The sequence below is a fragment of the Poecile atricapillus genome, chromosome 15 (assembly GCF_030490865.1).
Source record: "Poecile atricapillus isolate bPoeAtr1 chromosome 15, bPoeAtr1.hap1, whole genome shotgun sequence".
NCBI classification, from domain to species: Eukaryota; Metazoa; Chordata; class Aves; order Passeriformes; family Paridae; genus Poecile; species Poecile atricapillus.
The window spans coordinates 1,281,134-1,303,949 of NC_081263.1; the positions used below are offsets into that span (position 1 = coordinate 1,281,134).

General features: G+C 47.4%; 1 protein-coding gene across 1 annotated transcript in view; it reads right to left on the reverse strand.

The window, feature by feature from the left end:
• Positions 1 to 13,917: 13,917 nt before the first annotated feature.
• The window catches only part of NFATC2 (nuclear factor of activated T cells 2), a 74,051-nt gene continuing 65,152 nt past the window's right edge, over positions 13,918 to 22,816 (reverse strand). The window contains exon 10 of the mRNA XM_058851006.1: positions 13,918 to 16,772. Coding sequence (XP_058706989.1) covers positions 16,717 to 16,772 — 56 coding nt within the window. The 3' untranslated portion in view covers positions 13,918 to 16,716. The remainder of the gene's footprint in view (positions 16,773 to 22,816) is intronic.

Below are 22,816 nucleotides of genomic sequence, written 5' to 3' on the forward strand. Positions count from 1 at the left end.
TTTATCTCCTTTAGGAATGGAGGAGTTCATCCATCTATGAGGTAAGAGAACAGCAAAATAACTACAGAGACTTTTCAGAAGTTGCTGCTCCACTGTGTCTAAAATCACTTGCCAGTAACAGCTGAGAGCTCTTTGTTAGGAGAAATAAATCTGGTCCCACTCGATCCTGCAGCTATTTCAGGTACTCCTCTGTAATATTCTGTTCCTAGTTTGTCCCCTTCATTCTTTGATGCATTTTTAAATGTTGCAGATCATGAAAACTGTATTGTTTTCAGATTGATAAAACCCTTGCTTACATCAGAATAAATGGAGCCTCTCTGGTGGATACAATTGATCTGATGTGCAGCAAAGGAACACAACTTAGAAAGGAAGCCACTACCTCCAAAAAAACACAGAAAGAAAGGAAAGGAAGGGGAATCTGAGTTCTGAAAACTGTAAGCTTGGAGCATAAATTACAATGGAAGTTTATGGAGTCTTTTGGATTACACCAAAAGCCAGCCCCATTAAACCCAATGGAGCATTCCTAATCTGACATGTTGACAAGGACAACCCTGCCTCTTCCAAAAGGGAGTTTCAAACGAATCCAGATTTATCTGATGTTCCCAACAGGGGCTGGGCTGGCTCCAAAGGAAGTGATCCAGGCCAAAAGTAAACAAGATGCACATGAAGCAGTTTGTGCCACAAGGAAAACTTCCAGGGAATATGCAGAGAGGAGAAGGGGAGCCAGCAGAATCACAGCCCAAGATGTCTCTCCTGTCTCCTCGTTAAGTCCTGTTCCCATTCCTTTGGACAATGTAAATCAGAGCTTCTCCCCCGTGAGATCCTGGTCCTTCTGTTCATCTCCTCATCTTTGCTTCCCCCAGGGAGGCTCCATGTGCTGCCTGTCCCAGCACTCAGCTCCCCCCTGTCCAAGGAGCAGCCAGAGGTGCTCAGTGCTGCTCCTGCATCTGCCGAGACCCAGCCCCAGCTCTGAGCTCCGAGCTCCCGGGGTGTCAACAGTGGGAATTAGGTCATGCTAAAAGCAAATCCAGCCTTTTCCAGCTGCTCTTTCTGTGGCAGACACGTGTCACAGTCACTGCAAAGAGCAGGACAAGCACCTTCTGCATTTGCATTTTGTCAAACTGGGACCAAGCTTTTCATTTCCAGCAAGACCCTGGGAGAGCTGTCCTGGAGAATTGGGATTGTTCAGCCTGGAGAGGAGAAGCTCTGGGGTGACCCAGTTGTGACCTTCCAGTACCCACAAAAAAGATGGGCAGAGACTATTTACAAGGGCCCAGAGTGACAGGAGAGTATTTGGAGCTCAGAAATCTGTTCCAGAGATGTGTGTTGCCTTCCATGCCTTTAACATTTAAATTTTGTGTCTGAGTGTCTCACATCAAACGACAGCAGTGCTGTTTGTCCCCAAACTGTGTCATTTGCTGTCCCCAGTGATAACTGGATGATAATGGCCATATTCTGGTGGAGTGTGACACTTGAAAGAAATACTCTAGCAGAATTAAATGTGAGAAATAGATTTTTGGTGCCCCTTGCAGCAGGGAGAACGCTTGCAAAGAGAGAGCACAGGATATGGCTACAGAACAGAAAGTATGGAGACACTGCTCATAAAGCAGCAAAGTGACAATCAGTGGTTTCATGTGTGTATTCCTCACAGTCACGTTGACTTTAATGGCAGTTTTAGGTACTGCAAAGGAAGATTTTATATCATATATACACAAATAGCTGTGTTTGTAGATCTCCACGTACAGGAGTAGATAAACGTGTGTGCATTTGTGTATCCAACCCCACAAAACCACAGCTGCTCGCTCTGCCTGGTGGAGATTTACTCTGATAACATTACAGTGTATTTGCTACATGTTCCAAGGGATTTTTGTTTGTCTGTGCTTTTTGTAGGTACTACAAAAGTAGCTGGACTTGGGGATTTGAGCAGATGCAAAAATCCGAGGTTGGCCAGATCAAGACTTTGGCTTGAGAGGTGTGAAATCCAGAGCTGGACCCCTGCAGCAGCTCTGGGCCAGTGGCTCTGCTCGTCTGCCTGGGAGATGCCTTTTGACTCAGCCTTGGCAGGAAACTCCCATTTGAGGCTTTGGCTTTCCCTCCAAGGGGGAATATCGAGGCCAGGACAGACACTGGAATCTCCCGGTCCTTGAGGAACCACTGGAGCCACGGGCAAGTTCCACTGAGCGTTGCTGGAGAGGCTGTTCTTGGCTGGTTTGTGCAGGTGGGATTGGGGTGGGATTGGGGTGGCATTGGGGTGGGATTTGGGGTGGGATTTGGGGTGGGATTGGGGTGGGATTTGGGGTGGGATTTGGGGTGGGATTGGGGTGGGATTTGGGCTGGGATTGGGGTGGGATTGGGGTGGGATTTGGGGTGGGATTTGGGGTGGGATTTGGGGTGGGATTTGGGGTGGGATTTGGGGTGGGATTGGGGTGGGATTTGGGGTGGGATTTGGGTGGGATTGGGGTGGGATTGGGGTGGGATTGGGGTGGCATTGGGGTGGGATTTGGGTGGGATTTGGGGTGGCATTGGGGTGGGATTTGGGGTGGCATTGGGGTGGGATTTGGGGTGGCATTGGGGTGGGATTTGGGGTGGCATTGGGGTGGGATTTGGGGTGGGATTGGGGTGGGATTTGGGCTGGGATTAGGGTGGGATTTGGGGTGAGTGTCCCAGGGACAGCAGGATCCCATGTGCCAGGCTGGGGACCCTGCACAGCCCAAACAGTGCTGGCCTTGGTCTGCAGCTCATCAGCCTCTCCTCGGGGAGAGGGAGGGAGGCAGGGAAGAAGGGAGGCAGGGAAGAAGGGATGGAGGGAGGGAAGGACGGAGGGAGGGAAGGATGGAGGGAGGGAGGGATGGAGGGATAGAGGGATGGAGGGATGGAGGGAAGAAGGATGAAGGGATGGAGGGACAGAGGGATGGAGGGATGGAGGGATGGATGGAGGGTGACTCACAGGGGTGTCTGAATCATCGGGGTTTCCCCGGGCAGGGCGGGGCTGGGCTCAGGCTGGGCAGGGATGGAGGGATCAGTTCCAGTTCCCCAGAGCTCAGGAGCAGGGTCCCTGGCGTGGGCCTGGGGGCACCCCCAGGTGACACACAGGGGAGGGATGCCACGTCCTGTGTGACACCTGGGCCAGTGGCTCCTGTGAGCTGTGTTTGCTCCCCAGTTCCAGCTCAGGGGCAGGATCCCTGCAGGGTCTGGGAGCGGCTCTGCTCTCCTGGCATCACACCCTGCTTCCACCCACCCCTGAAAATCATCTCTGGCCCAAATTGGAGCTGTGAGCTGTACCACATGCTCTAAATGAAGTGCTAATTAAATACTTGTACTTAATGTAGACAACATTTCTTTGAGCAGGCTGTAATGCGCTGCAGATGTCCCGAATCCCTCGGAGAGCAGCACGGGGAACAACGTGCGCGTTGTGTCCCTCTCCGAGGCAGGGCTGGAAGCCAGGTGCTTGTGGCTGATAAGGTCTGATGCTGAAGCAGCCCCTGCCTGGTCCAAATTCCCACCCACGTCCTCCCACAGTGACCCTGGCATGGGGAGTGCTGCAGGTGCTTCCCTCTGGGTGGACACTGTGACACGTGAGAGAGAAATGCTGAGCGAGGTGGGCTCTGAGAGCCCTGAAGAAAACAGGTGAGAGCTGCTGGGTGCTGCAGGAAGGGACCCTGGTGTCCCCTGGGGACCCAGCCCTGCTGGCTGGGACAGCCCCAGTGCAGACAGAACTGCACAACAAAGGGACTGGGAGGCTTTGGATGAGCACTAAAACCCCTCTGGCAATGGGAGAAAGGCTGAAAACCCAGCTCTGGAGCAGCTGGATGGCTGTGCTGAAGTTCTTGCCACTGAAATCACGGCTCTTCCTTGGGTTTCAGGGTCAGTGGCCACCAGGCTGGGGAGGGCCACGTTCCCCAGGTTTGGGGATGTGCTGAGCCATTCGTGAATGTGTGTCCAGGTCCTTTTCCAGCCCACACTGCCCGTGAGCAGCCGGGTCCTGAGGGCTCTGCAGGGCTGGAGCCCAGCTCTGTCCTCAGGGGAGGGCTGGAGCAGAATGGGAGTGTTTGTGCACAGCCAGGCTCAGGCAGACAAACACAGGGCTGTGCGTGCAGGGCTTCCACTCCAGCATGGCTTATTGTGCAATGTTAGAGCAGTTTTTGTTGTTATTAATTTATTTATTATTATTTATTGTTCTGCTGAGTGAAGCCAGCGTGTTTTCTTGCTGGAAGAAGGACCAGCATGGGCTGTACCCCACTGAGATCCTGCCTCCAGTGCCCAAAGTCTGCAGGTGAAAGGGTGTAAAGAGTATGAAAGCTGTTCCTGTAAAGATTCGTGGACTATTTCCTCATTTCTTTCAAGATGGTTGTTGGGAGTGCTCTTCAGGGTTCTGTGCTCTCTTGGGAGAAAAAGGAGGTAGAAATCCAAGATGCTGCAGGAATAAGAGAAGGGGGGAAGAGAGAGCAGATGGTGGAGAGCATCCCTTAACCAAGTATTGCACACTGAGGATGTGAATTCAATTGCCTGTTGCTATTTATTGTGACCACATAAAATTCAAAGTACTTGAGTATTTAAAACGCTATAGATTCAGAGATGAGTCATGAAGCAGAGCTGATCTTTTATCTGTGGCCATGCTGGTGAATGGTTTCTTAGCAAAGATCTTATTTCCACCTTCTCTGTTTTAATGGCATTGCCATTCTCAGATTATTTTGTTACAGAGAAAAGGACCAAATGAGTAAAATGAATGCTCCTGAGGTTGGCTGTTATTGCAGGCTCACACACTGCTGCCCAATATTGCAGAGATATTCCAGGATTTCACTATCCAGAGAGAGCTAATTGAGGAGAGGGTTACCTCCTCTCCCTGCTTTTGTGGGACACTTCAAGGGGAATTTTTTCTGCTGCTGCTGAGCAGCTCTCTGAGTCAGGTCTCATCTTGCACATCTTTTGCCAAGAGCCCAAGTGTCCCTGGTGTGCTGGCACTGTGGGCCTCCTGCAGCAGGGAGTGCTGGGGAGTGCAGGGGAGCGTTCCCAGTGGGAAGAACTTCCAAAAAACAAAAAAATCCTGCAAAGTTCAGATTTTCAAGTCCAGTTCTCCCAGTATTTGTGGGTAGGGCAGGCTGGAAGGGGCTGGAATTAGGGCTGTGAATAGGATCATTCAGATGGGATGTGTTGTGACCCAGAATGTTCTCCCTGCCCACAGGCAGCTCTCCGGCAGCCCCTCGGCCCTGGAACCTTTTGTCGTGGCGCTCTGGTGGTTTGCTCTTCCCCCAGAAGAAGAGTTGAGTTTGAGAGAAGACAGATCCCTGTCCCAAGGATGATGTTGGAGCCAGGGACCTCGAACAGAGGCTGCTTTTGGAAGAGAGGGATGCTGAGGGTTGTTAATGCTGGAGAGGGAACTGACTCATCCCATCATCAATTCTGCTCCTCTGCCAGCACAGCACAAAACCTCTTTTATCATCACACTGTCTCTTTCCTCTTCAGCTCTCTTTTGGAGGAGTTTAAAGCTGCCCAGTGCTCCTCTTGCTCAGCCTGCTGCATTCCCTGCCCTCTCTGCCCATCCTGGAGGACGGGATGAATCCCAGCTCCTCTGGCTGGGCTGCACACTGATGTGAGTGAGGAAACTCAGCTTTCCCTCGTGATTCCTCTGCCTCAGTCCTGCTCTGGGTGTGTGGGCAGGGACAGCAGGAGGGCTCTGGCCATGGAATGGCCACGCTGGCCATGGGGCCCAGCCTGTACCAGTTTGCTGGGAGATTTTGGGGAGCGTGCCAGCGACAGGCGCTGCTGGGAGAGCTGGAACTGCTGCTCTTCCCCTCACATCTGCCTTTGATTTTCAATCAGAGCTGCTTGGTGAAAAGCCAACTAATCTACAGTGCTCAGGGAGGGTTTTTTTTGTTTGTTTTAAGGGGGCTGGTTTGAGCCAACTTCAGTACCACAGAATTAGTTTTTAATACATTTTTTTTTCCTCCTGAATAATAAGTACTTTTGGATATAGAGTATTTCACATGGATCTTATGGGGAAATTGTTATTCACCATGGTTTGTTTTTAGTAGTATCTGTTTGTTGAGAAGGGCCAAGACCTTTCTGGACCAGGGGCACAGCAAAATGGGAAATCCAGTGGTGCTTATGGTACCAGGGATGCTCCAGGGGAGGTGCTGCCTCTGCTCCATCCTCTGGAGCCAGGGAACCTGAAAAGTCTGACTTCTGTCAGAACCAGAGGAGCAATTGTCACAGGTTTTATATGAAACTTCTGGCACTTTGTTTGGGCTGGTGTCACATCCTCTTCCATTTGTGCTGTTGTGGCAGATGAGGAATTGGCTTTGTACTGAAGATCCATGAAAAGTCACTGTTTAATCAGGAACTTCAAAGGAGCTGGAAAAGGATCCATCTGTGATTTAGCCATCTTAAGCTTCAGGGGACAAATCTGGTACCAAAAAGAAAAACAACAGAAGGTCTTGGATCACAGAGTTTTCAGTCTTTTATGGCAATTTCTCTGTGAATTGCAGTAACAGAAACACTGGCCTGGAACTAACACGGGCTGCAGAAGGGTTTCTGCTGCTGCTTGCTGGCCTTGATTGATCCAGGGCTTCATTTGATACTTAACACAACTTGAAAATAATTCTTTAAGTGGAGCATGCAGTTGGTGTTGGAAAACCCCCTGGAAGGAGAGTTTCCCCCAGGTGGGGAGCACATCAATCACACTGACAAAGAAATTCCAGAGCAGGTAAATCCCCTCTGTGGAGCACAGCAGAGGTTCTGTGAGCCGTTCACACTCACACCTCCCTGCTTTGTACCTGTGTTTTCATGGGAGCTGCTGCAAAATCAGTGGGAAAATCCCCCTTGGTCACCTGGCCTGTGTATTGCACACCCTGACCCACACAGCCCAGGGCAATTCCTGCCATCCCACACACCATTTTACCCTGGATAAATGTGACCTTTCAGTCTGCTGAACTTACACTCCTATTATTATTATTATTATTATTATTATTATTATTATTATTATTATTATTATTCTATAGCTGGTGATTTATATTTTCTATAGCTGGTGATTTTTTGGCTAAAGGTGCATTTTTAGTGATGAAAATCCACGAGCCCCAGCCTTGCTCTGCCAGCAGGTGTGACAGGCAACAGTTTGGCCTGTCAGAACTGCTTTAAATATCTGAAAATAATGACTGTGTGCTTGTAGAGCAAAGCCCAGGGGCCCACACTTCTTTCTGCTGCATGGCAAAAGCTTAGAAGGGTCCTTGGTATTGGACAAGCTAAAATCCATCATTCCTTTCTGGTTCATTGTCCTTTTTGCCATCAAAGATTCTAACTGCAGGGACAGGCTCCTCTCTGCCTTATGTGGAAAGTGGAATTTTACACAGAATTTTACACCTCTACTTGTTTCAGTCTTTGTGGGACATTTTTAGGGAGCTGGGACAGCTTGGTCTGTGTCCTCTGCTGTATGTGGTGGCATTACCAATATAAGATGAGCAATTGTAGCTATTTAAGGTTCTTAATTGAAATTTAAGGTTTTTAATTGAAATTTCTTTCCTTCCTCCATGCTTGGCCTTCCAGAAAACGGGCTCCTTTTTAAAAATTCTTTTTTAAGGAAGGAAGGAAAAGCGTTGAGCTGGTGTCTGGCCCGTTCTGTTTGAACAGAGCCCTGTGTGTTACCCCCAGCACACAAAGGGGCTCTGTCCCCATCTCTGGCTGAGATCCTTGCTCAGGATCCTTCACCCCTCGTGCTGCTGGGGCAGATTTGATCAGGGGAGCTGGGGAAGGGAGCAGCAGGCTCACAGTGAGGGCTGGGGGTGTTTTTGGAGCAGAGGAAGGTGCCAGGCTGGTGGCAGTGGCAATGTCACAGACACAGCTCTGGGCTCCTCAGGGGCTCTGGACACCCGAGGAGATGGGACACTTTGGGAGATGGGACTTGGGAAGTGAATCCAGTGGGGAGACATTTCAGCTGAAGGAAATGATGCTCCTGCTGCCTCAGGACCCTCAGCAGGCTGGGAAGCCGTGGGAACAGTTTCATTTCCCACTCGGCTCATTCTGCCCGTGCAAAAGGAGTGCCAAACACAGGCAGGGGTGAATGGGGAACGTCCTTGGTGGAGCCAGCAATTCCTCCTCCTCCAGGGTCTCGTGTCTCCCCCTTCCCTGGTGACTCTGCTGGTTTCAGTGAGGGGCCAGTGCTGTGACCAGAGCCCAGAGCCAGCCCAGGCTCTGCTGAGCTGAGCAGGAGCATCCTGGGGCTGTGCTGAGCTGGGCTCAGGGCCTGCAGCATCCCCTGCTCCTGCAGGGACCTGCACTTTTCATGGCAGGATTTGCTCAGCAGCCAACTGCCAGGTCAGGAGGAATCCTTCTCGCACTCCCTGTGTCCTGGTGGTTTGTGTTAGAGCAGAAATTGCATCTCTTGGCAGCGTGGAGAGGAGAGCTGCTCTGCTTTCCGAGGCGTTGCTCCTCAGTGAGTGTCTCCAGCTGCTGCTCTCCCCTCACCCAGGGCACTGACTCATGCTTTCTGCCATCACAAGAAGTCTGTTTTCATAAACAAAATTAAGTGTGCTGTGTTTATTCATTAGGGAGATTTGAAGTCTCTCAGCAACCAAGAAATACACTTTGTGTGATGAACTCCTCTCCCTATCACTCCTTTCTTCTTTTAACAGCTCAGTTGGAAGAAAAAGGTTTGGGCAAACACTGGCCTGACCCTCTCAGCGGGTCACTGTGTGTCTGCTGATGTGCAGAGTGAGGAACATTCGCTTTGTACAGCTCAGGGACCCGAGAGGGAGAGCTGGAATTGCACAGAGATCAGGCAGTGAAGGGAGCAGCTTTGAGCAGGGCACAGCGAGGGTCCCTGCCAGTGCCAGCCCCTGTCCCCAGGCTTTGCCATGGCCAGGCCACCCCTGCTGTCCCCTGGGCTCTCTCAGGTGGGAACCAGCAGAGCTCAGCTCCCTGCAGATGGCACTGCCACCCTGTGCTGCAGGAACCCAGGGAAATCCATCCTTGTGAGTGTGTGAGCAGCAGGTAATGGCTTTATTTTAGTGCCTGCACTTTGGTCTGTGAACAGAGAGGTGCCTTTGTGCTGCAGTCACCTCTGGTGCCTGCCTGTGACCTGCTCGTGTCAGCCTCTCCCACCTCCCTCTCCCAGGATTTTAGGGTAAGTGATCCCTCACAACCTCAGCAATTTTCTGTGCAGTTTTATCCTTTGGGTCTGTAGGAGCTCAAATCCTCTGCTATGGCTTTACCTTCCCTGAATAAACTTAATTCAGGCCTCTCCACACCAGGAGATGCTGAGCTCAGAGGAGCAGCCGGTCCAAATAATGCACAGGGAAGGTGAGGATGGTGATGGGTGGGAGCTCCTCTTCCCTAGGAAGCTCCCTTGGAGCAGCCCAGTTGAGCCTGGCCACCTGAGCAAGCCAGTGATGATGTATTGAGAAAAGAATCTGCCCTGAAGCTGAAAGGCAGCTCCTTAAATTGACTAAATTACATTTGTATTTCAAAAAAGAAAAAGAAGCTGTAAATCGCGTATTTACACGGCGGAGCACGCGAGTGCTCATACGAGACCCAGATGTTCATTACAAACATGGATTTTTCTTCCTTGCTGCTACCCTGAAAACTGGGATAGAAGTCAGCTATGTTGAAGAGTTACAAAAGAGCGAGTTAAGTCTACAAAATCCAGGAAATTTCCCGTTAAGACGAAAAATCTGGGGTACTGTTGTAGTCCTTTAATTCAGCCCCAAGACGTAAATTAAAGCCAGAGGATCAGGTCAGGTGCTCAAGTTCTCAGACCATAGCTGTGGAATTTCCAGGTTAAGTTACTTAAATTTTCCTGTTGCTGAATAAAGCTAAAATCCTGTGTGCCATATATTTGCTCATCATAAAATGTTCTCTCCTAGCCAGTAACAGCTTCTTTGTTGGCGAAGCCTGTCTGGTTCAGGAGGCTCCCAGCCTTTGTGCAGGGTTTGGGAGTTAAGAACTTCCACATGGCCCCTGCTCTGAGGCTTTTGTGAATAAGCAAGGCAAAACACTTGCTCCATGGCCAACAAATGCATGGGATATGGTTTGAATTCTCTGGGTTTAAGTGCAAAGGATAATATTGATTTTGTTAAGGTAAATGTCTTTAATTGAACTGTATAAACTCGGCTCTCACTGGGCCATAATGGGCTCTGGGCATCCCTCCAGCACAGCAGTATGAAAATGTCTCTTTTAGTGTCTCCAGCAGAGAAATGCAGAATATGAAGATTTAGATGAAAAAAAAGTGAAATGGAGTCCATGCCCAGTCTCTAAAGCAGCAGATGCAGAAGGACATTTACAGAGCTGGGAATGACTGCTTTGTTAAGGTCAAGGCTCTGCAGTACCTGCTGGGCTGTCTGGGGCTCTTTACTGGGGAGGGGGAATAGAAAATGAAAAGAGGGAAAACAGCAAGAGGAAATGAAGAAGTCTCAGTGTGACTCAGTCTCATCCACAGGGCCTGGGTGGGATCCTGACCCAAAGGGGAGCTGGGCAGCTCTTTAATGATGAACATTTAATGATGAACATTTAATGATGAACACACTCTGCAGTCCTTTCACACAACCCATTCCTGAGCATCTGACTGCCATCCTGAGGGTGACAAGGACAACAAGGGGTGACTCAGCCCCCTGATATCCATTTACCAAAGGCACTAAAGGTATTTAAAGGCACTAAAGTGTTCAGTAATTATTTATATATTTATATATATATTTATTTATAATACATATTTATATATTTAGTATTTATTTTAAAAGTATTTACCAAAGGGTATTTAAGAACAGACCAAACACTCTTGCAGCAGATGATGCCCTTTCATTTATTGCTAATCTACCATAGTACAGGCAATATATAAAAATACTTTACAGATAGCAAAAAATCATTACATTGGAGGTTAACAACGTTGTTGTAGGAATGTGAATTATATAAAAACCCCTTTTCAATGATGAGAAGTTTGGTTTTTGAACAAACAATTTGATTCAAAAGACATCTGTTAGGATGATGTGAGTGACAAGGGCTCACTCGTGTGTCTGGTAAAATATGGCTTTACTGGAACATCCAGGGCAGGGAGGGCTGGACTTTGGGGGGAATCATTTCACAATTACACACTCAGACAAAAATGTGAGTGCCAGGCAGGCCAGCACTGGCCAGATCCTCTGTGCCCAGGTGGCACCAGCACGCCAGGGCAGTCCCTGCTCAGAGCAGGGGCCGTCCTGCAGGAACTGCTGGATCCAAGAGCACATCCTGGCTTTTACAGACTTCATTCATTTCTGAGACTCAGTCCTTCTGGAGCTTTCTACTCAATGTTGCTATTTTAGGAGTTAAAGAAAGAAACTCAACCTCCCCCAGGTAACTCTGCATTCGAGATCATCTTTTACAGCATCAGCACCTTTAGGCAAAGTTTACTGCAATGTGCAGGTTGTAATTTATATTTTTGTACCCCTGAAAGAATGAGAATGGCTAAACAAACCTTAAACAGAGCAGAGTGGGTTGGACACTGGCTGGAAGTTAGGTTGGTATCAGCTGTGAGCCCTGCATTGTAATGCAGCAGGTATTAAAGATACAGGTGCCAATCTGGTGCCAAACGTTGTAAAAGGTGGATTATTTATATGAATAAAGAATTACAACCTTCCACGTGTGATGGCAGAGTTAAGAAACCACTGCAATGTAAATGATGAGGAAAAGAGTTGATTTCTGGAGAATTTTACAATTCACCCCACTGAGACCCAGCAGTGGCATCTCTTCCTATTTCACAGGAATATGGAACATAAATAACAAACACTCAGAATTGCAGCTAAACTGGAATGGCAGATGATTTTAAGTGGTGCAAAAATTATGAGGATCTGAATCAGTTTAAGATTTGAAATGAAGACAGTCGTTTTCTTGAGTCCCATCTGGCAGATCATTGTTCCCTATTAAGTAGCAATTTGGAAAGAAATGCAGGGGGAAAAGTCAGATTGAAATATTTAGAAACATATTTCTTAAGCGTTTAAAGCTGTCTTTGAAGTCTTTGGGAAATTTATCAAATACATCTTTTTTTAGGACAACAACAATTCAACAACAATTGCATAGAAAAGTAAGGCATTCAGAAAATGAAAACTGATCCTTTATAAATACAAACCTTAATCCAAAAGTTGTTGCATATTTGGTCAGACCAAAAGCACAGTCACTTTTGTTGTAAGGATATGGACTAGAAAATACACTTTAAAAACATGCTAGCTACTTTGAGAACTGGTTTAGATATGTTATGAAGCAGCAGCTTTTTATACAATAGAGAATAACATAGTGCTGGTTTTGGGACTCCTCTACATTCAGGAAACGCTGTATTCCTACGGGGAATGGGAATACATATTTACATGGATACAAATAAAGCAAGTGCAAAACCCATGACTCTTCTACATTCTTTCTCCCAATAAAAACAACATACACGAGACACTTTCACTCCACTGCTCTTGCTCAGATCTTACATTTTGCTCATTCTCATGGAGAAAAACCAAACCAGGACTTTGTATTTCATTGCAAGTATCTTCACAAGCAACTCCTCTCCTGGCAAACTCGCCTTCCAACACTCGTAACTGACAAAAAAAAAAATCTTCCTGATATCTGCCCACTCCCATTCCACTCTCAGACTGTTTACATATCATGAATGATGATTTTTATTCTACGTATATTTGATGCAGAAGTTTATAGAAGCTCATCCTGTATTCGCAGCCAAAGCTCGGATGGAAAAATGGAAGTTGAAAAAAAATTCTCACACACACACACACACACACAAGACAAATAAAAAGAGATGAACTTTTGAGTTCCAAGGTGCCCCATGAACTTCACATGGTGCAGCTTTGATGGAAAATGCATTAGAGTCGTTCACCCTGCAGACAAGATATTTGTAGGCCTTTGGTACAATGGCAGGAAGGCACTGTGGTGAAACATTCAGATAACTGAGGAAAGACAGAATTTCCTCATGTGCAAATATGGCTATCTTCCAGATAAAGTGAGAACAAATTGCTCACAAAATGCTATTAACTCTTCCAAGGTTAAGCTCGTGCTTCTACGGAGAGAAAGTTGTATTAAGTAACAGAAATACTAATACTGGAAAAACACTGCTCAGCAAGAACAGGAAATAATTTAGTACTGTATATATTGAAATCCTTCAGCCTAGCTATATAATTTTAACATACCAGTTTCCTTTTTAGAGACAACAATGCACAGCGCTATGTCTGAGGATGCTCCTTTTCTCTGGAAATAAATACAAAGTTGGCTGAAGCTGAGTTATTTAATTGCTGTTGCATGGAAAAGCAGATGGGGCAGCACAGCCTGAGCTCGGGCAGCTGTGGCTGAACCCCTAAAATACAGAATACACGGGGTGAAGCCTCCACACTGAGCTGCTCAAGCGCTGGGAGCCGGCACAGGAGGGACCCAGCTCTGTAATGGTTCATTTCATTTTGATGTGGATAAAATCACACACCCACAGAGAGCAGGGCATGGCTGGGCTGGCAGGGACAGCACCCAGTGCCACCCCAGCCCTGGCAGGGACAGCCCCCACTGCCCCAGGGGCTCCCAGCCCTGCCCAGCCTGGCCTTGGGCACTGCCAGGGCTCTGGGAATTCCAGCCCAGCACCTCCCCACCCTCCCAGGGAGGATCTTTATCCTAATTTCTGACTGAAACCTACTCTCTGTCAGTTTGAAGCCATTCCCAACTTGTCCTGTCACTACCAGCCCTTGGAAACAGTCGCTCTCTGTGTGGGTGTATTATATAAATTACATTGTACACTGTATTTGTACACAGATTAATTCCTATGCATGAGAGGTGAGGGAGGAATACAGTCAATGCAAGCATGGCTGGAGCACCTGTAGCACATAAAAAACTCCTTTGGCCCAAAAAAAACCCCAAACAAAAAAAAAAAAAAAAATCAGCCCCCCAAAAATAAAAAAAACTCTTAAAAAAAAACCCCAACCAAACAACAAAATATAAAAAAAACAACCAAAAAAAAAACCAATTCCCCAAAATAAATCCAACCTCTTCTATAGCAAAGTGCCTGAAGAACACATAAGCACAGTGGAAATCTCGTGTATTTTGGTTGCAGAGCTCTCCTGGGTGCAGCACTGCAGGGCTTTGCCTGCCTGGCTCCCTCCTGTGCAGCCTTTGCTCCAAAGCCAAGGTTTTATTTTTCCTTCCTTCTGGGGGTTAATTTAGTAAAAGGACATTTCAGAATCTAGAAGGTAGAAATTAAACATTGACCTTTTTCTTAGCTCAGATCCAGCACTAGATTTTACTTCCCCCCCTCTTTTCTAAACTGATATTATATAAAAATAAATATTCAGACAATAATTCTCCTAAATGGATGAGCAGTTGCTGCAATCTCCAGAGCAGCAGCAGCAGCACATCACAGATCTAAAAAGTCCTTCCTAGGCTTCTCTGAGCTTCTATTTAAAATCCAGCAAGAGAGAAGGTTCTGCCAGTAATTTGAGGAATTTTTTTTTCTCTGTGGATGGGGTTTTGGGTTGTTTTTTAAATTTCTCCTATACTTTACAGGTTGGATCATGGAAAACATTGGAAACATCCAAGTGTGAAACTCGGAGATGCATTTGGTCTGTTCTTTTACTCAGCTATAGCAGAGAACTTCTGACAGGCAACTTTTGGCCTTTAGAATATGTCAAAATTGTCCAATTCATCAGACTGCACTAAAAAACCCCTTAATATGTGTCAGCTTCTGGCTCACTGACAGCTTCCAACAATCCCAAATAGCTTTCTGAGGAGTGTGAGCCAGTCTGAGCCCTACTGAGTGCTGCCTCACAGGAATTCCCCTCTTCTGCAAGGCTGGTTTCTGTGAAAGTCAGCAATTAAAAAAAGCCATTTTCACCTCTGCAGGTCCAGGCTGAGGTTTGGACTCTGCAGGGCAGAGCTCACAAGGAGAGCACCGGGGCACCCCAGGAGTTTTGGGGTTTGGGTACAGGGAACTCATTTTGGGGTGGAAGATTGGAAGCTCACAAAGCAGAAATAGAAGCCAGGGTGTGCCATTAATGCCAGGCTGGGACCTGCAGGGCTCTGCTCTGCTTCTGCATCTGAGCTGGGCTGAATCTGGAGCTCAGAGCTGCTCTTGTGGAATTCAGATTTCTGTTCAAGAGCCAAATTTGAGCTGAGCCCCAGGTCAGGCGTTCTGAAGAACCTAATGCTTCTGTCTCCCACTCTAAAACCCCAAGACCTTGCAGAGTTTAAGCACCAGTTTTTAGTGGCAGAAAATACATTCTTCCTGATAGTCCTGAAGAGATTTTTGTTGGACCAAGCACGTGCTCTGCAGGGACTGTGCAAAATCTTGAGACATCGGGGAACCAATTTTGCTCTGCTGTATTCCCATCCTCTAATTCCTGCTGTGAGCAGTGGACATGCTGGTATTCTACAAAATTTACTGTGACACAACTGAAAACTGGATTAGTTTCACTGTGCTGTCTACAGCAGAGCTCAGGCTCTGCATTCCTGGAAATATCAGCATTCCTGATTTACAGAGCCAGGAAAGACTACTATGTAATTCCTAAAACATTATTGTTCTGTACACTGATTACCCACTCAGGAAGCCTTTTTATCCCACTGAGGAGGCCCTGACTCCCCTAAATATTCTAACTTGTAGCTGCAGGTGGCAGTGGTTACCTGGAATGTGCTAAGCAGGAGTCAGGACAGGATATTCGAACACACGAAGCAAAACCTAACAAAATATTACCTCCCATGGAAATTTAACCTTTCCAGGAATTGCTGGTAGCTTTGCAAAGCTAAAGAGGCCAGGTGAATATAAATAAGTGTATATTTTCTCTGGAATGTATGGCTTCTGTAAGATGCACTTATTTTCCCCTGCAGCTTGGGTGAGTAAATGTTCCAGCTGCTAAATGAGACAAGTTATGAGCCAAGAGCAGGTTCTACATGAAAAGAAACAGCAACAATTTGTTAGAAAATATCAGAGATGTGTTCATACACTGCCTAAATACTAATAAGGATCAATCATAAAATCTTTGGATTTACTGTGACTCCTATATATTAATCTCTGTTTTACCTGGGTTTATTTTACTTTGGGACAGGCATTGCAACTGCTGATTTGCTCTTTTCACTGGTTGGATATGAGAATCCCTCTCCTTCAAATTCCTATCCAGTCTGATGGGAAAAACGAAGAAAATTCTTGGATTCAGCTGACATCTCCTGTTTGAAATACCAATCCCAGTGCTCAGAGCAAACTGGCTTTTGATCCCAGACTGGATGCAGGCTGAGCTTGGGCTGCCTCAGCTCCCTACAACAATGACATTTCTCAGGAGGGCTTGGAAAGCTGGAGGGCCAGTCACTGCTAGTGACCTGCAGGGTGGTGGCACTCCTCCATGGAATATCTCACTCTGTGTTCCCCTCTTCCCACCCCCGTGTCCACCCCGGGCTCTGAGCCCTGCTCAGGGGATGGTGATGGTCCCGATGGACGGACGCACAGACAGAGGGTTTGCAGCAGGCTGGAGTGTTTCCTCAGACAGATGCTCTGTTCCAGGAGAACAATGTGATCTCTGGATGAAAGGAAGGGTGTCCTTCGTGCTGTTTACAGACAGAGGTGGCGAGTTGCTCAGCCAAGGCTGTCACTTGGTGCCAATTCATTGTTCCTTGCGCTGAGTCTCTGCCTGGAGATGAACTGCAAAGGAAGCCAGAGGTTGCAGGGGCACTGGAAGGATCTAAGAGGTCACTTATGGAAGGATTCGGTAAAAGTTGTCTCACAAATCTCTTCTTCTATGTCTGACTTCTGGCAGGGAGTCCAGAAAATTCCTTCCTGATAATTTCGTTAACTGGGAAATAAAAGAAAGAGGAGGAAACATTAAAGCACTTCCAACATCACGACAAGTAAAAAGTAAAAGCAATTCCTGGGCAGTCGAGCTGAAAACATCCCCTCTGCATTCATAATTTAATTTTATTAAAATCTAAAGGGTCCTGTCTGCCCAGGTCCCACATTTTTGGAAGGCCAGGGGGAAGGAGAGTGTGTGTTTCACTGTATTTTTGTTTCACTGCATTCAGTGTGGTTCAGGTGCCATAAAACAGAGAGAGGCTGCAGGACCTGCCACATCCCTCACACACACACTCCCTCTGGCACAGACACTGCCCTTTCCCCAAGGAGAAACAAAAAGAAACATCTCTAGATATCTAAGCATCTGAACATTGCACTAGGCTGAAAGAAAAATATTTGAAAAAGGCCAGGTTTGGAGGAAATATAGTGATGGAAACACAGAGACTGCAATTCAGGTGAAAAAGCTTGCATTTGGGTGGTTTATGTTTGGTATTTTTTAATCCCACTCTACACTCTACCTGCTTTACATCTTTATTATCATTTATTTGTGGACTGTAGCACAAACAACTTGCATGCAGCACCAGGGTACCGGGAGAGGCTGGGACAGGCTTGCTAATAAAGCTCAAGAGAAGACACTGAAGAACTTTGCTGTCTGTTTAAAAGTCAGAACAATATCACTTTACTTACAACAGCCAATCTCTCCTGCCAACTTTTCACACTCACTTGCCTAAAGCACCCTGTGGCATCTCCTGGAACAACAATTCTCTCTCTAGAATTCAGGTGCTCCCTAGAATTTAATGCAGAAATCTCTGCACTTTCATTAGAGGAGACCTAAACCATGAACATTTTGATGCAGAACTCCAGAACTGCCTTTTCTGGGACTCATTTCACCTGCAGCTCCTTGGTGCTGTATTCATCATCGTCAGTTACTCTGACAAATTTGCCTCAAAACCAGAAAACTAAATTTTCTAGGTTTCAGACTCAGATCTAAATGACTTCTCCCTGTTGGTATTTAAGGGCTGAAATAGGGACTAACTCAAACCAAAGCTAGACCTCACCCAAGACTGATTAATCCACAGGTTTGCAGCTCTCAGACTCCTCTATATTCTATCCCATTTCTAATAAATGCTTATTACAAACATGAATTAACATAGTATTAATTAACACAGTATTTCACTACTTCCCCCTATCTAAAAAACCTGGCAAGTCTCTGGGAAGGGGAACACATGAATTAGTTTTTAATAGTTACAATTCATGGTTTGAAACCTCCTTCCTCTCAGCACGCTGGGATTTGTCTCTGAGAAAGTAAAACGTGTATTTTTTCAGAGCTCCATGTTGCTCCTGGATGTGGGGGTACTCCAGGAACTCCATCAAAAATCCCACCAGTAGCAGCTCTCTCTAATTCCAGCTGGGAAATGCCTGATTTGAAGCAGAACTGGTGCTTCCTGGGGATGATTTGGGCAAGACAAGCAGAACTCCTGCCCTCTCCTGCTGCCCAGCGTCCTACCTGGCAGTGCCAGCTGCTGGCTTTGGGGTGAGCTGTGATGAAGGAGGAACATCTGGGTGTTGGGTGAGGGCTGCTGTGCAGTGAGAGGCAGCAGCCAGAGGGAGGGGAGGTTGGTCCACTCTGAGCAGAACCTCCTGAGCTCACTCACAGCTTCCTGCCTGCTCTGCCCAGGAAATGACAGGAGCAGCTCTCAATGGAAAGTTTTCACAGCCCTGGCTAAAAATAGCAGTGAGGTAAAAGAAGTGGGCACCCACTCTCAGAGAGGGTCATTTCCTCTCCAGAAACAAGTGGGCTGAGGGTGCAGGCCATTTATTTATCAACAGGTTTGTTTGGGCTACCAAAAGTACCACGAGTTTTATCTATTCCTTTTATCTAATACACCCATGGAAATCTGGGAGCCAACAGTCATCTGCATCTGGGAAGGGTTAACTATTAATGTGAGCAGATAATTAAATGGAGCTCACTGCAGAGGCTCTGAGGGGTCTGGATTTGGTTGTTGGGGTGTCTCTGGGCAGGTTGGATGCTGTGGTGAAGAGCTGACTCAGCCTGCAAACTTCACTTTCCCTGCCCTGAGGTCAGCACTGGCTCCTGTGGGCTGAGGTTACGGGGGCTGCAGCCTGAACAGGGCTCAAAAGCTGCAGGGGAACAGTCTGGAGCATGAACCCCACAGAGAGGCACACCCAGCACTGCCACCTGCAAAATCGGGTGTTTTCTAAGAACCTGAATGACAAGAGCTCCCTCCCTGCCATCAGCTGGCCTGAATGTCCCACAGCCACCCTGAATTTCACCCAGATCCAGGTGGTGAGGGGAGCCTGAGGTGTGGGTTAAGCTGGGCATCACTAACGTGTGTCAGTGCCTGTCCCAGCACTGGAACCTGCAGCCTAAATCCCATCAGAATGTGAATTCCAGGAATGGGACCCGAGGCACAGCTCGCTCTCCAGGCCTGGAATCACCCCCAGCCCAAGCCTCACACATCTCTGGGGATCTGCTCCAGACCTGGCAGCCCGTGTGCCCAGCCCAGGTGCAATCCAAGAGAGCTGGCTTTCAACAGGAGCTGAACTAAATCAGCAAACTGAGCTGTGTCTGAACCTCAGAGGAAGCCCAGAGCTGTGCCCAGCCTGCTGCTCTGAACTCCAGCTATCTCTTTTTAGCAGTGTGGTTAAAACGTATCTCAAGTATCAGCTCTCATTTGCTCATTTCTGGCTGGGAGGAAATGAAGATTATGTGATTAATAAATAAAACATTTAAGGTGCTTGGCACTGGTTGCTCTGGAGCACACCACTATTGATCCCTTTAATGAGAGAGAACTGATTGAGGCCACAAGCACACACGCAAGGATAATGAAAGATTAAATCATAAAGAAGATATTGAAATTACAGCTGCCATCAGCCATCCAGGCTGGGGAAATGCCTGGCTGGGCACCCTTCAGCGTGTCCTCTGTCACAGCCTGCAGTGGGGCTGCTGGAATTGTGGGGGTCCCTGTGGTGGGCACCAGCCAGGGCTCACCCCCTCAGCTGGAGCGTGGGGTGTGCTCCCGGGGCCTCCTGTGTGTCCCAGCACCGCTGGGAGCCCCTCAGAGGGGCAGTGCCACCCTGGCAGCTGCCACACTCACACCCCTCTGCCACCCCATGGATCCCTGGATAACAGGGATGCTGTGACAGTGACCCTAGGACAGTTCCATGGATCCCTGGATAACAGGGATGCTGTGACAGTGCCCAATGGGACAATCCCATGGATCCCAAGGATAACAGGGATGCTGTGACAGTGACCCTGGGACAGTTCCATGGATCCCTGGATAACAGGGATGCTGTGACAGTGACCCTGGGACAATCCCACGGATCCCCTGGATAACAGGGATGCTGTGACAGTGACCCTGGGACAGTTCCATGGATCCCTGGATAACAGGGATGCTGTGACAGTGACCCTGGGACAGTTCCATGGATCCCCTGGATAACAGGGATGCTGTGACAGTGACCCTGGGACAATCCTATGGATCCCTGGATAACAGGGATGCTGTGACAGTGCCCAATGGGACAATCCCACGGATCCCAAGGATAACAGGGATGCTGTGACAGTGACCCTGGGACAATCCCACAGATCCCAAAGATAAGAGGGATGCTGTGACAGTGACCCTGGGACAATCCCACAGATCCCCTGGATAACAGGGATGCTGTGGCAGTGCCCAATGGGACAATCCCACAGATCCCAAAGATAACAGGGATGCTGTGGCAGTGCCCAATGGGACAATCCCATGGATCCCTGGATAACAGGGATGCTGTGACAGTGACCCTGGGACAATCCCACGGATCCCAAGGATAACAGGGATGCTGTGACAGTGACCCTGGGACAATCCCACGGATCCCAAGGATAACAGGGATGCTGTGACAGTGCCCAATGGGACAATCCCACAGATCCCCTGGATAACAGGGATGCTGTGACAGTGACCCTGGGACAATCCCACAGATCCCCTGGATAACAGGGATGCTGTGACAGTGCCCAATGGGACAATCCCACGGATCCCCTGGATAACAGGGATGCCAGGGATGTTCCCAGCTCTGGCAGTGCCCTCTGGGGATCCTCCAGCAGCGAGGGGCTCCTCAGAGCAGGCAAAGCTCAGCCCCAGCAGCTCCTCCCTGCAATATTCCACCTCCTGCCCTGCCCAGGAGGAATTCTGACATGCAAAGCAAACCCCTGGGCAGGAACTGGTGGGGAAAAGCTCAGGCTGGGTTTGCAGAGTGCCCTCAGAGCCAGCCAGGTCCTGCCCTGCTGGGATAAATGGGATCCTTGGGATGCTTCAGCCCAGCATGCACAGCCCCACCTCTCCTTCCCTGCCCTCAGGACAGCTCTGTGCTACACAAGTGGGGAAGAAAAAGAACGAAAAATAAATAAATTAATTAAATAAAATTAAATGTTTTAAACCCCCTACGCCAAATAAAAAGGGGCATGGCTTTTTAATTGAAAAAATAAATAAATAAAGGTTAAGAGAAACACACAGCTGGAGAAAAGGCAGAAAAATACCAATTACCTTTCTTTTTGATTGCTTGGATCAAAGATCACAGTCATTCTTTTTCATATAATGTTTTGTATCCAGCTAAGGTGTGTATCTATCAGCTCTGAAAAAGATTTGCAAAACCATTTTTGAGAAAAAAAGGTAACCTTTGACCTAAGTTGCATGGCCAAATGTTACAGCTTTCAGCTACTCTTTCATTTTGTGGGATCATTTAATAAAAGGACATTTCAGCATACACAACACATAAGGCAGATCTTAACCACTGACCTTTCTGTTTGCTCAGATCCAGCATTAGATTTTACTTTTTTTTCCCTCTTTTCACAACTGATATTACCTAAAAATGAATATTCAAAGATGTACACTCCTAAATTGGTGACAAAAGGGTAAAAGCTGGTAATTTGCTGTGAGACTCCAGAGGCACAGGGGGTCCCTGTGACTTGTGAGTCAGCTCAGACTCCTCACTGCCTTTTGCAAAATTCACTTTTTCACTGTTGTCAGCCCCGTGCCCAGGTAAGATCCAACACATTTATGGCAGATCCAAAGTCAGTCCCTTTGAATTGAGAGATCCAACCACAGTGGCTGTGAAAATCAGACTTTGCCTTAATTGTACAGAACTGGGCAAAGAAATTATCAAAGTTACAGTCTTTGCTTCAAACTCAAATAAGGTAAATTATTTTCCTCAGGAAAAGGCAGTATTTAAAATTTTCTGCCTTTTTTTTTTTCTCCTTTAATTTCCTAATCTTTTTAGATTTCTTTTGAATTTATCGTGAAAGCATTTGACACTCCTGCAAAACCATGTGGAAATAATAATAATAATAAAAAAGATAATTTCAATATTAAGGAGCAAAAAGTGCTTCTTAAAAACTAAGTTTTGAGTGCAAGATTCAGAAGTGTCTTTGCTGCTGGATTTCAGGTGACTATATATAGAAAAGAAGTATTTTACTTGGCTCCCAGGGATTGTGCAGCCACGTATCATAGCCTGGAACCTCCCACTCAGTACACAGCCTATTTTATATTCTGCATCCTGGAAAAGCAGCTTTTGCACACCAGAGCACAGCAACTCCTGGACTGGGAAACACCAGTTTGGGTGTGGGAAACACCAGTTTGGGTGTGGGAAACACCAGTTTGGGTGCATCAGGCACAAGGAGCCCAAGCCAAACAAACTGTGCTGGGGAAAATACTGGAAGTGTGTGGGGTTGGTTTAGAAATCAACAGCAGTTAAAGGCTTTTTTTGCTCCTGGAAAACGAGGCCATATAATCACTGAGACATTCTCAGATGTAAAGGGTTAATCACACATCAAAACCAGGGTTTCCTCCTCACTGAAATAATGCCAGGAGATGCACCCTGCAACTTTCCTGCCTTGTCCTGCTTGTAACCCACAGAGGCTGTGTGAGCTGTGAACCTCCTCAGTGCCCTCCTGCCCAGCAGCAATCAGCTCATCTCCATTAATTAAGCAAACTCTTGGAAAAGGCTGCTGACCTCAAACTAAGTGGCAGCTCAAGTCCCAGGATGCATTTTTGCTGTAAGAGT